This window comes from Haliaeetus leucocephalus, unplaced genomic scaffold (assembly GCF_000737465.1).
Source record: "Haliaeetus leucocephalus isolate CR32 unplaced genomic scaffold, Haliaeetus_leucocephalus-4.0 Scaffold228, whole genome shotgun sequence".
In the NCBI taxonomy this organism is placed as follows: Eukaryota; Metazoa; Chordata; class Aves; order Accipitriformes; family Accipitridae; genus Haliaeetus; species Haliaeetus leucocephalus.
The window spans coordinates 9,151,163-9,166,493 of NW_010972664.1; the positions used below are offsets into that span (position 1 = coordinate 9,151,163).

At 39.9% G+C, this 15,331-nt stretch overlaps 1 protein-coding gene across 1 annotated transcript in view; it reads left to right on the plus strand.

The window, feature by feature from the left end:
* GABRR3 (gamma-aminobutyric acid (GABA) A receptor, rho 3) overlaps positions 1-13,255 on the plus strand; it is a 30,551-nt gene extending 17,296 nt beyond the window's left edge. The window contains exons 3-9 of the mRNA XM_010567272.1: positions 162-229; positions 1,792-2,015; positions 4,902-4,984; positions 6,361-6,501; positions 9,275-9,427; positions 11,773-11,969; positions 12,953-13,255. Of these exons, the coding sequence (XP_010565574.1) occupies positions 162-229; positions 1,792-2,015; positions 4,902-4,984; positions 6,361-6,501; positions 9,275-9,427; positions 11,773-11,969; positions 12,953-13,255 (1,169 nt within the window). The remainder of the gene's footprint in view (positions 1-161; positions 230-1,791; positions 2,016-4,901; positions 4,985-6,360; positions 6,502-9,274; positions 9,428-11,772; positions 11,970-12,952) is intronic.
* The last annotated feature ends 2,076 nt before the right edge of the window (positions 13,256-15,331 follow it).

Consider the following 15,331-nt stretch of genomic DNA (forward strand, 5'->3'; position numbering starts at 1 on the left):
TTTACTTTGTTGCCATGGTCTTTCTCATTCAGTGTACTAAGGTGGACAGACCATAGTAAATTCCGGGGTGGGGTACTTTCTGTATGTTGCTAATACACAGTCTTCCCTTTAAAAATATGGATGTATGCTCTTCATCACTCTTTCTTTCTGTTACATTGTAGGGTCGCCAATACCTGTGGGCATTGATGTGCAGGTAGAAAGCATTGACAGCATATCTGAAGTTGACATGGTAAGTTGGTTAATAGAACTGGAATAAAGAATTTCAGCCAAAATTCAGGGTCTCAGAAACATCCAGCTGGATGATATAGAATAATACAGTTAAAGAAAGCAAACCCTTAAAGAGCACAACCTTGCCTTGAAGCATCCAAGTCATTCTCATTTAAACTAGTAAGTGTTATATAAGAGCACATGCTGAATTTCTCCCTGGGCAAGAGGAACAGATCAGAGTCAACAGTGCTCTGATTTGAAAATGCGAACCATTCAGTAAGCCCCGTGGGCTTCCACATGAGCTCTTAGCGCTCTGCACATTAGTTGATGAGGCTTCCTGTCCTTTGCTTCCTTTGCTTATGCAGATCTCAATATTCCCATCATTTCTGGCATGGGTGGAGCTGTGCTCATAACAAATGGAAATAGAAAAATCAGTTCCAGGAATGATCCTAGGAAGGAGACACCCTCACTGCAATCAAGGACCTGTAGCACTGGAACGCAGGCTGTTCATTCCTCAGCTGAAATTATCACTAATAATGCCACCCAGACATCAGTGCCAAGTTGCTCCACCCTAGAATAGCAGGGCATGTTAACTTTGCAAAGAGATCTCATTTACAGTATCTTTTCACAGTGAGTGTAGCTCCAATTGTAGGTGTTGAGTTTGCAATGTGATCTGTCAGTATGAATGCCTGCATTCCTTTGCAAACCTACCCAAATCATAAAATCTTATTACAGGGGCATAAAATCATATTACAGGGGAAGACCTAAGTATCTTTCCAGTACTCTTATCAGAAGTAATTGTTCTACTGAGATAAATTATGTCTGCCTAATAATGCAAAAGCTATATAAGTGAGCACAGAGCAGTCAAGCTGTGCAGAAGCTTAGACTGGGTTTGCAGCATCCTCTCCATCTCTTTCCACATGTATATTGGCAGTCATGTTATTTCTCTAAATAGGATAGTAAAATATTTGTAACAATCTTTCATATTTTAAAAAAATTGTAATTCTTGTAAAATGTCTTGTAAAATTTACTCTTATGAAATTAATCATATTGTTTCTTTATGATGCATTTCATTCATAAACATACTAATCTAAACCCCTGTGCAATATTCGTACAAAATGTACAGATTAATGGATTTTACAAATTGACTTAATGCTCATGAAGAGCTCAAATTAATCCCTTTGTAAAGGAACCACAGTCAATTCTGGGAAAAGCTTGTGAAGTTTTCCAAAGGAAACCTTTTTCCATTTGCCTTTGGTTGGTTTTAAGGTTTCTTTATTATATTTATTATACTTCACTGAGGGCCCAAACCAGCAGACCACTGAAACCTGTAAAAGTTTTATCTAAGTATAAATGAAGTATGAACCTCAGACACCAGTGACAAGACAACAGCCAGTATCTCAGAGGTGGTTCTAATCTATATTTAAACTCATTGAGTGGCATTCAATTCTACTCATTGAAGATCATCCAGATGATGTCCAGAGAAAAAAATTGATCTTTTGCATGAGTTGATTACTTTGTACTGCTTTCTATTCTATGGGAATAAAACAAGCATTATCTTCTTTTATTTTTAATTAAACAAAGGACTTCACAATGACTTTATATCTCAGACATTACTGGAAGGATGAGAGACTTTCATTTCGTAGTAACAAAAACAAAAGTATGACTTTTGATGGAAGACTGATAAAAAAGATCTGGGTACCTGATGTATTTTTTGTACACTCCAAAAGATCTTTCATCCATGATACAACTGTGCAAAACGTCATGCTTCGAGTATACCCTGATGGCAATGTACTCTTCAGTCTACGGTAAGCACAATACCCTTTTATAAGAAAATACATGACTGCAATTGTGGACCAATAATCTATACCGTGAGAAATTACTGGAAATACTTGCAGATAAGATTTGGATACTGGACTGGCATTAATCCCCTCGTCTCATACAATGGGAACTGGTGACCTCTGTACCGGTGGGAAAATAAATTTAAGACTGTTAACATATAGATATTGTCTCCCATCACAGGATAATGGCAGTTTTTTTCATCTGTTGTAAATAGCGCTGAAGTTTGTCAAGTGTTAATTAATTGCCAGTGGTTTTAGCCATATTGCACTAGTTTTACTGTTGAGTACAGTAAACCCCCAAATTATTAGCAATGAGAAATTGTGGGGTTTTTTTCCCCTGAGTCTTTTAAAACTATCTCAGATAACTTCACCCTGGGATACCTGTAAACATGCCATTGATATTAATTGGGGCTCCAGATAGGCACGGGGAGCAAATTATTGGTGCTGATACCAGCAATGTTACACAGGCGTGTGGTGTGACTACAAGGAACTGGGAAGTGAAACAGCAATTCCAGGACTGGAACAGCAATGTCATTAAATGCGTCTCCCTTCTATCTACATGTTATTGCTTTTCTTTATGAAGCAGATTTGGATGATATGGCAGAAATAGTTTTAATGGAGGAATTTTCCCCCTAGGGTAAAGGCCCTGAGGCCTGTGCATTGCAGAAATCACAGTTCTCCGGTTTGTTACTAATTAGGCCTGTGCACAGTGGTGATATTTCATTTAATCTGGATAGTTTGAAGATTTATGCAAGCACTTGAGATTTTGGCTATGTAATAATTGTTCCAACAAGTCATGAACTTATCTACCCTGTCATGAAGACATGCAGAAACCCACACAACAACAGCTGTACAGCACTTTAACATAGTGTATGTTCAAGAATCACACTGACCAGTAAAAAACAATGAGGTGAAGTATGCATTTTATTGCTATATTCATTTCCATGCTTCATGAGAGAGAGGGATCAGAGGAACTGCACGACACTAAGGCTTACAGCAGTGGCTCTCCATGTGAGGGGTAGGACATACATTCAGCTAGGGGAAGGAAGAGTGCTGAAGAGACATAAGATGGGCAAACACATACTGTCAGCTTGCTGGAGAGGTAAAGTGTCATCAAGATGAACAGCAAGAAATTGTGCACAAATAGTTACAAATCAAAGGGAGCATGTGATGGGAAGGACAGAAATTAAGAGAAAGGAAAAAGCAAGATGGGAGGGAAGGAAAAGGAGGAAGTAGAGCTGAGGGACAGACACATTGTGAATCAATTTGGTACGTTTGCTCATTGCTCAGAACCCCCTCTGCGATGGCAGCCCTTGCCCTGCGTCCTGCATCACATTTGCAAGCTGGTGCTCTACTTTTCTTCCTTGCCCTCATCCTCTCTGCTTGCACAGTTATCTTTCCCTAACCCTGCATTACCAGATAGTGTGTACGGGGTGACTCCTCCTTGCTCTGACAGGTGAGCTTGCAGCCAGCCTCACCTTCCTGTGCCAGTGAATAGCAAAGCCCCAAAGTTCCTGCTAAACCTGTGGATTTCTTCCTGAACATAAGCACGAAGGGCAGGTGTCCTGTCCTCTTCCTTTCCTTCTCTATCAGTTCTTATCAAACTCAGAGGCAGGGAAAGGGGTGACGTAAAGGCTGAACGAAGGATTTAAAATGATTAAGGTGAAACACTGTGTTTCTAGCCTGAGTGGTGTTAATGCCTATGTTCCTAAAGAATTAGATGTTCATTAAAACACCCTTTTTGTATTGCCAGTTTTACAAGCAATGGGTAGATTATATTCCAAATACTTACGTGCAAGAAATCTCCATATTCCACAGTTTTTCTTTAGTGCCTAGCATCCAGGATTTGATTGAAGCAAAGCAGAACAAAAATCCAGATTTGTTGCTAAAATAGTCTTTCTTTTTTTTCAATCAACATTTTCTTGTTGTTTCCCTGATCCTTTAGTCAATAGCTAAAAGATGGAAACGACATCCATAGTTGGAAATCTTATGCATTATTTTAAAGATATACCACTCTCACAATCTCATTTCAAGCCAGTAAAATCTTACACTTATAAAAACTCAGCTACAGTGTGATTACTGATCACAAGTTTTCAAAGATCACTTATATAACCAGTATATCCCTTATCACTTAAATCCCTGTAGGATTCAGTTTGGGGAAAACTGAAAAATCAAACTAAAACATCAAATGACATGCAAGCTGTGTCAAGAAAGGGAAATTTGGCAATATTTACCATATTTAAATTGCTGCCTCTAGCCTTTTTTTTGTTTATTGGTTAAATTGTCAAGGGACGCTTATCTTCTAAACATTTGTGAAAAAGCAGGTGGAATGCAAAATAATGTCTTTACCTAGATTTCCTTAAGCTTTTTAGAGTAAAGGCATTTCCATGGTGCTGAAGAGGAGAGTAGGCTTCCAGAAATTGCAGCTTATCTTTTTATGCAATTAAATATAACCATTCTAGCTGGGAAAATAGCACTTGAAATAATATTTCCTCTAATCTGTGATATTATCTACTTCAGTCTATAAGAAATCCAGTCAAGAAATGTGAACTCCCCTTGTTAATCTTCCTAAGTATAACCCTTCAAAGCAAAATGTGTGAAAGGCTAATGAAGGATCAGGCCAGTAAAGGGTTTAAAAATGGAAATAAGAAAGACTATTTCTGTTTAAAAAATATGTTCTTTCACTGATTTAGTTTTATCTCACTATCTTGAAGCATCTAAAAAAAGTAGAAAAAACTCAATCATTAGGATTCTAAACAGCAGCTTGGTTGGGGATCTCATAAAGATGTCTGCACAGCCCTAAGAAAGTGGAAATTTTTCATTTAATTTCTGTTTTTCTGTTCCTTTCTGCAGAATAACAGTTTCTGCTATGTGTTTCATGGATTTCAGTAGGTTTCCTCTGGACACGCAGAACTGTTCTTTAGAACTGGAAAGCTGTAAGTTTAATTCATACCTGTTCTTCACATGTGCATTCTCACCAGCTGTCCTGGTTTCAGCTGGGATAGAGTTAATTGTCTTCCTAGAAGCTGGTACAGTGCTATGATTTGTAGTTCGGTATGAGAAGAATGTTGATAACACACTGATGTTTTCAGTTGTTGCTAAGTAATGTTTAGTCTAAAGTCAAGGATTTTTCAGCTTCTGATGCCCAGCCAGCAAGAAGGCTGGAGGGGCACAAGAAGTTGGCACAGGACACAGCCAGGGCACCTGACCCAAACTGGCCAAAGGGGTATTCCATACCGTGTGACGTCACATCTAGTATATAAACTGGGGGGAGCGGGGGCGGGGGGATCACCGCTTGGGGATTAACTGGGCGCCAGTTGGTGGGTGGTGAGCAATTGCACTGTGCATCATTTGTATATTCCAATCCTTTTATCATTACTGCTGTCACTTTATTAGTGTTATCATTATCATTATTAGTTTCTTTTTTTTTATATTCTATTAAACTGTTCTTATATCAACCCATGAGTTTTAGTTCTTTTCCTGATTTTCTCAGCCATCCCACTGGGTGGGGGAGGAACGAGTGAGTGGCTGCGTGGTGCTTAGTTGCTGGCTGGGGTTAAACCACAACACCAGCACTCCATCTTGTTCATAATATGTTTTTCACTTATTTTGGTGTGTGACATGAACCCTTCAACCTGTACATATTAAACTGTGAGCTTTGGGAAGATTGCAAAACTATGATGCACCCTGCTTTGCTTGGACTGGGTTGATACTCCGAGGCCTAGACACTCCAAGGCCTGAGAAGAAAGTGCAAGTTAAAAGTAAAATAAGATGTCAATATTTAACCTCATGGAAAAATGAAAATGAGTGCTTGTGTTACTGTGAAATGTCTGCTATCTCACCCCTGACTCAGTCATCTGTAGCAAGCTGTAGAGCTGGACAACAAAAGGTAATTCTGTTTTGCAGAGCCTTTTGATATCTCAAAATTTATTCTTATTTGGATTATGACTAAAACTGGGATGCTGGTTTGTTGTTTAGTTTTGCAGAAGAGAACAGATCCCCAGTGTTCAGGCAGTTTGCTCAGTGTGGCAGCTCCAGAGGTCCAATCTTATGTGCCCAGTGTCCCTGAGCAGACCCATGTCCCCCATCTGTCAGAAAAGCTGCTGGCAGGGCACAGAACTGGGCTCCACTTGGAACAAGATGGAATATGGTCTCTGTAAATTTTTGCATGTCAACTAACTGGCAAATTGATGTGAAAAAAATGTTTCTTTGGCACTTTCCCATATTGCTTGAGTGGTCTCCTATCCCTAAGAAAAGAAAACAGAAGCGTTATTCCAGCAGAAGAGGTGATTTAGTTTTTACTTTCTCATAGATGCATACAATGAAGATGATCTGATGTTATACTGGAAACATGGAAACAAGTCCCTGAGCACAGATGAGCACATCTCCCTCTCCCAGTTTTTCATCGAAGAATTCAGTGCTTCCAGCGGACTAGCTTTTTACAGCAGTACTGGTATAGTAAGCCTCTGTCATTAGAAGAGAGAAGCACAGGACACAATCATACAGAATGTCTTTCACATTCAAATTCATTGCTAATAAATGACTGTTCCTGCTGAGAGATCTCAGTCAAAATGAGGTCTGTCACACTGGTCCGTCAGCCTAGATCCTCAGTTCTCTTTACATTACCAATGTAACACTTTCTTGATATTAGAAGAAGAGTCCATACTACTACTTGTAACTTAACATCTGACAATAACCAGAAAAAAATGCACACCAACAAAATATATGCTGTTGTGAGCTCTTGCAAAATTGTTGTGCTTCTCTGAAAGCCACTGGAGTATTGGGTTTACAGGAATCTTTGGGTTCTGGTTATACAGAAAAGCTTGAAAATGCAAACCGTAAAGGGTCAAGTACTAGAAAGCAAACAAGAGGAACCTCAGTGTGTTTTATTGTCTAAAATCTCCTCATTTTTGGAGCTATAAAATGTCATTAGAAGTCCACTAGCTGTAAGATTTCCACATGAGAGCATTTATAACCTATTGAGGTCTAATTCATGGTTTGCTTAATGTTCCATGTTTATACATAAAGATGCAGGAAAAAAAAAAATCCCTTTATGTCAGTGCTACATTGTTTAAATACGGGTATCTGCCCCAGACAGGTTTTTATTTCTCCCTATAGATCTCGAACTATACTTTCTGGCAAACTGCACAAGGCTTTAGGAGTTTATTATAGTCTTGATTTCATGCAAGGTGGGTTTTATTTTCTTTGTATTTGTACACACAATTATAAATTTTGAAATACTTCTCTATGTAAGTAGTCTAACCATATGTTTTTAACCAGATAAAATAGCATGCTTCCTACTGTACTTTCCCATCTGAGTCAGTTCATTCCAACGTGGATATTGCCCTTTATATCAAGGCAGATTAATAAAATAGAAATTATTCCATATAATATGATGAAATGCATAATACTTTGGAAAAAAAACTTTAAGAAATGCAGGAAAGCTGCAAATTATTTATTTACTGTATTTTATTTACGGGATTGCTTCTTTTTGCATTTAAAAAATTAGTCATTCAAGTTTGTGGTGACTGATACTGAATGCAGAAGTTCCACTTTAAATTATGCTGCAGCCTAAGCAGTGAGGAATTCACAGCTTGATCAGGTTCTTCATCCTTATCTCTTGCTCGTGTATGAGCTAAGAACAGAGCTCCAGCTTTCAAGAGCCACTGTCATCCGAGAAGAGGGCAAGTGATACCTTACTATTCATAACTGTGCTTGCTGAAAGCTACGTCAAATTTGTCCTTGTTGCAAGACGGAGACTGGAATGTTTTCCACAAAACTGCTATCACTGTGTATTGAAACTGGGTTCCAGGAACTCAGCTGGCTTCTTTCTGCCTTGCTATTCTCATAAAAAAAACACTTATGCAAGCAAATACAGCCTTGTGTACAACCTCATACCACCCCTGTACCTGGGCCTTTGCAGCACGTTCACAGCACCTTTGACTTTGCAAAGTATAACTGCTTAACACTTACATGCAGATGTTTTGATGATAAGCTTACTCAGCAGAGTAAAGGTGAAAGGAAAGACTTTTTTTAAGTTGCAGGGACCACTGGGAAGTACCTGAATAATGCATGTACCATATCTGTTAATTAGAACACTACCCTTTGTAGATGTACACTTTTCTTTGGCTTCGAGGTTTTGTTTCAGTCAGGAGGTTCCACTTTCTCTTTTTCCTTTATTTTGCTTCTTGTTGGAAGAAAATGATTACACATAGACCCCACCCCACGAATTAAGTAATAGTGGGGAACAATTGGCACAACTCTAATGGGAGCCATGTCCCCCTGAGGAGTCTAGGGCAAAAAATGGGCAAAAATGCAGCTCACAAAGCAGCCTTCTGCATTTTAGGTTCTTCATATCCTTTCCTGTGAATCTCAGTGAACTACACATGCATAGCACTTAGGCTTTTGGAGTTCTCTGGCCTCCAAAGGAGCAACAATTTTAGTCCATTTTTGAGACAATAATCTTTAAAACCAAAAACCTTCTCCACAACTGAAAACACATAGGGCATGGTTAATATTAGATGGGGTTATTGTTGAGATATTCTTTTTTATAAAGTCGCTCTTGTGATGGCATGACTGCTCCAACACAGGCTCATTGGTGTCTCTATTTGTACTGGACAAGCAGATGCTGCGCAGCCAGCCGCTTTTGTCTTCTTTTCACCTCACTATAAACTGATTTCCCTCCCATCGCAGGTGGTATAGCACGCAGGCTTTGCTGCACAGACAGAGCACGGCCCAAAATTCACTAGATGGCACCCTTTCCTCTAAAGTCAACGCTGGGCAGGCAAACAGGTCTGACCATAGGAGAAGAAATGCTGCTTGTTGCTGCGTATTGGTAGCGTGAGAGGAGGCAGGCTACTTTAGGGGGGAGGCAGGGTGTTGGCTTCACTGTCCTAGCTGGACTGGACAATTCTGTCTGTATTGTCCCGGCAGTTTCACTTGAAGTCTATCCGCTTTTTTTTCAATTTCCTAATCTCAATTATAATATAGTATTTTATTTATGCAGTTCTGTTGCTTCACTCCAAAGGCAGTAGTATTTTAATGAGGTATGATGGACAGTTGGTAAAGCACTATATAAAACCAAGGTGGTGGCAATATTTCTTAGACGTTTACTATTACTGATGTGGATACACCATTCCTACTGGAAGGAGGGGGCCAGTGAACAGAGCTCACAAATAACACAGCTCTCCTCTCCCCCAACCTGTTTCTCTCTCTTTTTTCAATAGGTTGGTACAATCGACTTTTTATAAACTTTGCACTCCGGAGACATATTTTCTTTTTTGTGTTACAATCCTATTTCCCAGCCATGCTGATGGTGATGCTGTCTTGGGTTTCATTTTGGATTGACAGAAGAGCCGTTCCTGCCAGGGTATCACTAGGTAAACCTTTAATGTATATTCTTTTGGGAAGTACAGAATGGATAGGGGAGAGGTTTTGAAGTTACCTTAGCTTCTTATTTACACAGGACATGAGCAAGTATATCAGGTAATTGCCTGAACAAGACTATTATTGCCACTGTTGTCACTACCACAAACTCCTTTAGTCAACCTCTACATTTGGAAATGGGATGTTTGTTCAGACTGGCTTTGCTGTATTAGAAAATAGCTCACACACCACAGAAGGGAAAAGGGATGAATCTACAGATTTCCCTATGAATTTTACTTCATTCTTTTTTTTTTTCTTTTTTTTTTGCAAAGTCTGGGTTTTTCCTCCCCTCTTCCCAGCAAAGTAACAGGTAGTAACAGGTAGTCAGATCTCTCCCCAAATCCATGATTCATGAGGGATGAGGCATAGCACAATCTATCTAAAAGCTTTGCAGCTCTGCTTTCTCTCAGAAACATTAGATATCTTCCTACCAACTTGGAAGCAGTTTTCTGACTTGTCCTATGTAGCAAAGACTTTATTTGTTAGGCACCTTGAAAATGTTTGCTTTGGTGCCTTAACTGTGCAAGGCACACAGGCTTCTGTGGAAGGTGAAGAGTAAGTTGGGCATCTTTCTGCTGTCACAGTTTTGTTCTGAACACCACAGCTCAGGATAAAAACACTAATTATGGTGGATTTTTTTATAACATTATTGTTTTTCTCAGTGATGAATCAGTTGATACCACTTCAAGACTGCCTTTGTTGAGAATTTAATGCTGATGGCCTTGGAATGAGTACATTTTTTCAAAGATTAGCATCTCTGTGAAGATCTGATGGAAATTTGTTAAGATATCTAATGTAACCATAATGCATTTGAGTCCTGCAACAGTTTGTTTAAGAATTAGTAAAAAAGCTCCCGTTTTTTCTTCTCACTGATGCTAGTCTCAGAAGCCAACTGTATGTTGCCATATTTCTTAGATGAGTGAAAATTTGTGGATTTTTGTTTAAGAAATAAACTTGTACATACTGCGGAAGCCCTCAAAGTTTATCTATAGCTATATCAATCTAGAAAAAATAGGACTGTAGCTACCTCAGATCCCTTTCTATTGGCACAGTCTAAGACTATTAATACATGAGACATAAATCTATTTGTTAATCTAAAAACAAATTATGGTACCTCCCACCTACTTTTATTAATGCATCTACCAATTCCTTTTATTTATAAGAAATTTAACTTCATCTTTAAAAATAAAGTTTTAATTCTCAGTAGGTCATTTGTAATGTCGTCAAGATGGTTTTGCTGATCATGTTCTTTAATTTATATATGGATTTCTGCAGAAGGTTATGCATCAGGAGTTCTATGAATAACGCACATTTAATTAGCATAAGCATACATAATTTATAGGCATGTTAACAACAAAGTCTAAAAAGCTTAGCTCCCTAGCCTAGAGTATACATATTTTAAATAAATAAATTGATTTCCTCTTGTATGGTATGCTTCAAACTCCACCCTTCCACCCAAGGAACCTGCAGAGAGGGAGAGGGAAAACTCTTGTATGTTCCAGTGGACTTGAACTAGCATAAAACTGGAGAAAGGCTGCACTGAGATCCAGCTGAAAGGCCGTGCTATCACCAGTGCTTTCTCACACATGTTATTGAGATGTCTTCACTTCCAGTGTTATATTAATTTCTTTAAAAGCAGGGCCTGAGTTGGGTGTTGGTGTTTTGGGGTTTTTTTTTCTGACATTGAGCAAAACAAAATGAGATGAATAGTTGCATGTAAGAGGAGAGACTGAAAAGATGAGGGCGAAATTCTGGACACACTGAAGTAAACAAAAATATTTCTTAGTTTCAATGGATATAGCATTTTTATGCTAGAGTGTTTTTAGAGCGCCATGGAGTTATGATAGAGATATACAAGAACTACAATTTGAGAAGGGGTTAAGAGGGAAATTGGTGATTCTTTACTGATTCTCCAGATCAAGAAAGCATATAGTAGAGACCCTGGCTCTGGGAAGTGAAGGAAGACCACAAACCTGCTTTCATTTCTCTATAGTAGTGCCTAAAGCTGTCAGAAATGTGTTCCTTATGCTGCTGAATCACTGATGTTGTCCCCCCACTGTTTGAACCTGGTGTGCTGCAGCTCTAACTGCATGCACTGAGCAGAAATATGATTTACTGGTTTCAGTATTGTATGTGATAGGTCCTTCATGGTTCACTCCACTTTTCAGAGCCTGTGCAATGAAGTTAAAGGCAGTGTCAATCATACGCACTCACAAAGCTGTGCTGTCCAAGCAATGGTGATGAGGTAAACAGAACCAGCTGGCCAGTATTATGGTAACCTCCCCTTTTTCTTTGGCAGGTATAACTACAGTGTTGACAATGTCAACCATCATGACAGGAGTAAGTGCCTCAATGCCTCAAGTGTCTTACATAAAGGCTGTGGATGTGTATTTATGGATCAGCTTCCTTTTTGTCTTCCTGTCTGTCATCGAATATGCAGCAGTGAACTATCTCACCACAATTGAAGAGAGAAAGCAACTCAAAAAAAGGGGCAAGGTACAATCCTCTGTGTTTTGTTGCCTTCCGAAAGCATCACAGAAGCCACAGAGTAATCCTGATACACCACTGTGGTAACAGTACAGTAACCATCTCTGTGACTCCACTCTGTATCCCACTTTACTTGGCTGAAGGGAGGAAATGTATCATCTTCTCTGAGATCTTGAGAAGGTCTGTGCTTTCTCTCCCTTCCTTTTCTTGTGGCAGATGTTAGAGAAAACACCTCCTGATCTCTCTCTCCACCCCCCAAGGAAGGTAACATTCAATCTGTTCTCTAATACCTATTGATCAAGGTATTTTTCCTCTCTCTGAAATATACCCCAGAATGCACTCATGTAATATTCCTTCCTGTTTCCTGTGAAGCAGAGTCTATTTCTCCTTCTCCTGCTTCACCATTTTCAATTAGGAAGATGGGTTTAACGATGCCTTTTTGTCCCAAGACCAGATGAATGACAAGGTCACTTTTAGAAAAGTGTGCCTGAAGCAGAAATATTCACAAGTTAAACATTTGCTTTCTATGAAGCACTCACTTAAAACCTTTGCTTCAAGAATATCAGGAATACCCCCTCCTGTAAACTCATTTGTTGGAATATTACATGGGGAAAAACACAAAAAGGGTGCATATGTTGCTCACATGATTTGATAATCCCATCAAAAAACTACTCCTGGAAATGTTTGAAGTCATTTCCCACAACTCCAGCAATGCAGACCTACAGGAGAGGCAGAGTTTGATTTTTCTATGTCAGAAGCTGGCAATAATCAGTTAGACAAGTGTGTTTTATTGCATATATCCCCTTCCTTGCTCGTGTCCTGCCCAAGGGGGCAGGCCCCACAGACAGCAATACTGTGAGGTAGAGCTGTTCTCCATATGTTCTCCACAGAGGGAACAACACCGAAGAGAGAGCTTTATTTTCTGTTTTATTTATTTATAATTTACTAAAATGGCTCCTGCTAGATGCAGAATAACTATTCTTTGTTGCCAGGCTTCAGGAATGTATAGTATTGATGCAGTGCAAGCAATGGCTTTCGATGGCTGCTTTCACGACACGGATGTGGACATGGACCTGACTGCTTTCTCAGACCGCTGTGAAGAGAATGAGACTCGGGCACGTGCAGCCAGCATCTCCAATGTGGACACAACTCGCATAAAGAGGAAGAGATCTCTGAAGGGAAATGTGGGCAGGATTATTTTACAGAACAATCATGTTATTGACACATATTCCAGGATTATATTTCCCAGTGTGTATATTGTGTTCAACTTTTTTTACTGGGGTTTGTACCTATGAACAAAAACCATTATAAGCCAGACATTATTTTGCATATGAGGGTAGCATCGTGCTTTAAAAATAAGGCAACAGCAGTAGAGGGAAGGGTTAAAAGTTTCCAAAACTGACTTCTGCATCATACCAAGGCTCATTTGATTACTTTTTCAATTGGACTGTGCAATGCTTCATTGGGGCAAGTTAACGCACATGCTGCTACCACAGTAACATAGAAGCAGTTTGCTCACCAGGGGAGCTGTTTGTCACACACCTGAACAGACAGCAGCTCCCACCTGAGGTATAATCCAGTCTCTATCTACACTCTAACCATTCCTCTTTAATCAGCCTTTCTGTTTGTTCTCCACTTGTGGTCCATTTTAGTAGGCAATCAGCACCGATTGCCTTCAAATAATTCCTATCCTTATTTCACTTGCTGCATTTCAGTTTTGCTAGGCAACCTGTATGCACCTCAGCAGCCTTTGTCCTCGGATGGCAACTAGGGGGAAAGGGATTACGCCTTAGCGGTGGAGTAGGGATCAGCAGAGAGCAGGAAGCAAAGCCGATGGGGCTTTGTACATTGTGCATCATCAACACCTCTAGAAAAACCCTCACCCTGTCAGCTGTCCCTGACTTTCCACAGGACCACCGGGAAGGACCTCTATTTTGGAGAAGTCTTGCTCACTAGTCCCTAAGGCAGCACAGGAACAATGTCCCAGACAGGATGCACTCAGTGTCTTATGGCCACCTCCCAGATGGGTGACTAGCATCACCTGCAGAAGCTATGCCCCTCCTGTGACACCCACACACCTGTGCCTCACGTAGACCTGCTGTGATCACCTGCTTTCTGCATAACTGTTCATTTCAGAAACACAGGCTTTGAGGCAGAGATTTTAGAAAACCTTGTCAAGAAAACAACCCAACCATGTCTTCAGCAGAATCTGGTTCTTCTGCTTTATGTTGCAGACGTGAGCTTGGGGTTTTATCCCCCCCCCCCAGCTTTTGAGGTGGAATGTTACAGTGAGGAGAAGCTACATATGGCTGCTTGCAGCACTGATCCCCAGCACAGTTCAAGATACCACACTGAGACACACAGGAAATAAAAGGAACTAGCTGTGCCAAACCAGAGCCATATACAGGAATCCTGTCACTCCCAGATGAATCCTGCAGGGAAATATCCTGAGGTTCAGGCTAAGGAAATTGGGTTAAGGATGTTCAGGGACACACACAGAAAGTATTCACAGCTCCAGAAAAGAATCAAGATTATTTTTGTGACTTTCCCAAATGAGGAACATTTTCCATTTAAGTTCCTTGGGTTTGTCTGTCATTTAATGAAGTGAGTTTATATTTAGAAAGTCAGTTCAAAATGATAATTTGTGGTGGCAAAAAATGTCACAAGGCAAATGCTTGGTCACTGCTTGGTCAAGATTAGGAAATGGGAATAAATTTGGAAGCCTGAACCACTCTCCAGTTTATTTGATTTTCCTGCTCCAATATTGTTTGCTTATAGCATGGTGATGTCTCTTACTCTTTCAAAAAGCTGCATTTGTCAAGCTCCCAGTTACAGAGCTGGAGAAGCTGGTGATGCACTGCATGCCAGGTGACTGAAATCTGATGGAATGAGTGGGTACTTTGGCTGCCAGTTCATTGCCAAATGATCAGAGCTACGATGGCTTTGATGCTCTTCCAGGAAATTCTGTCATGGAAAGCAAAACCGTACCAGGAATGACAATGCTGGGAACGTAAAGCGAAAGGACACGCAGGCAACAGCAACAGCACACCAGACCTCAAGCTGAGCAAATGTGTAATATAGATATATAAAAAAAGATACCATGACATCTTCACTACTGCACTGCCATTATGGAGGCATCCTGCACAGGTGTTTCAGTTTGCCTGAGAAGATCCCATCTAGTTGCTCCAGATTGTGTCATGAGTGTCCTAAACTTTTCACACAAACTAACATAACATCATTGTTTTCACATAATTTTTTTATCTGCCTTACAGGACGAGGTATTTGTTGTGTAGCCAACAGTGAAACCTCAGCCTCCAAGAGAAAAAAATACCCCTGTGCTTCTTGACCCAAACCAGTTCCCTCTTCTAAAT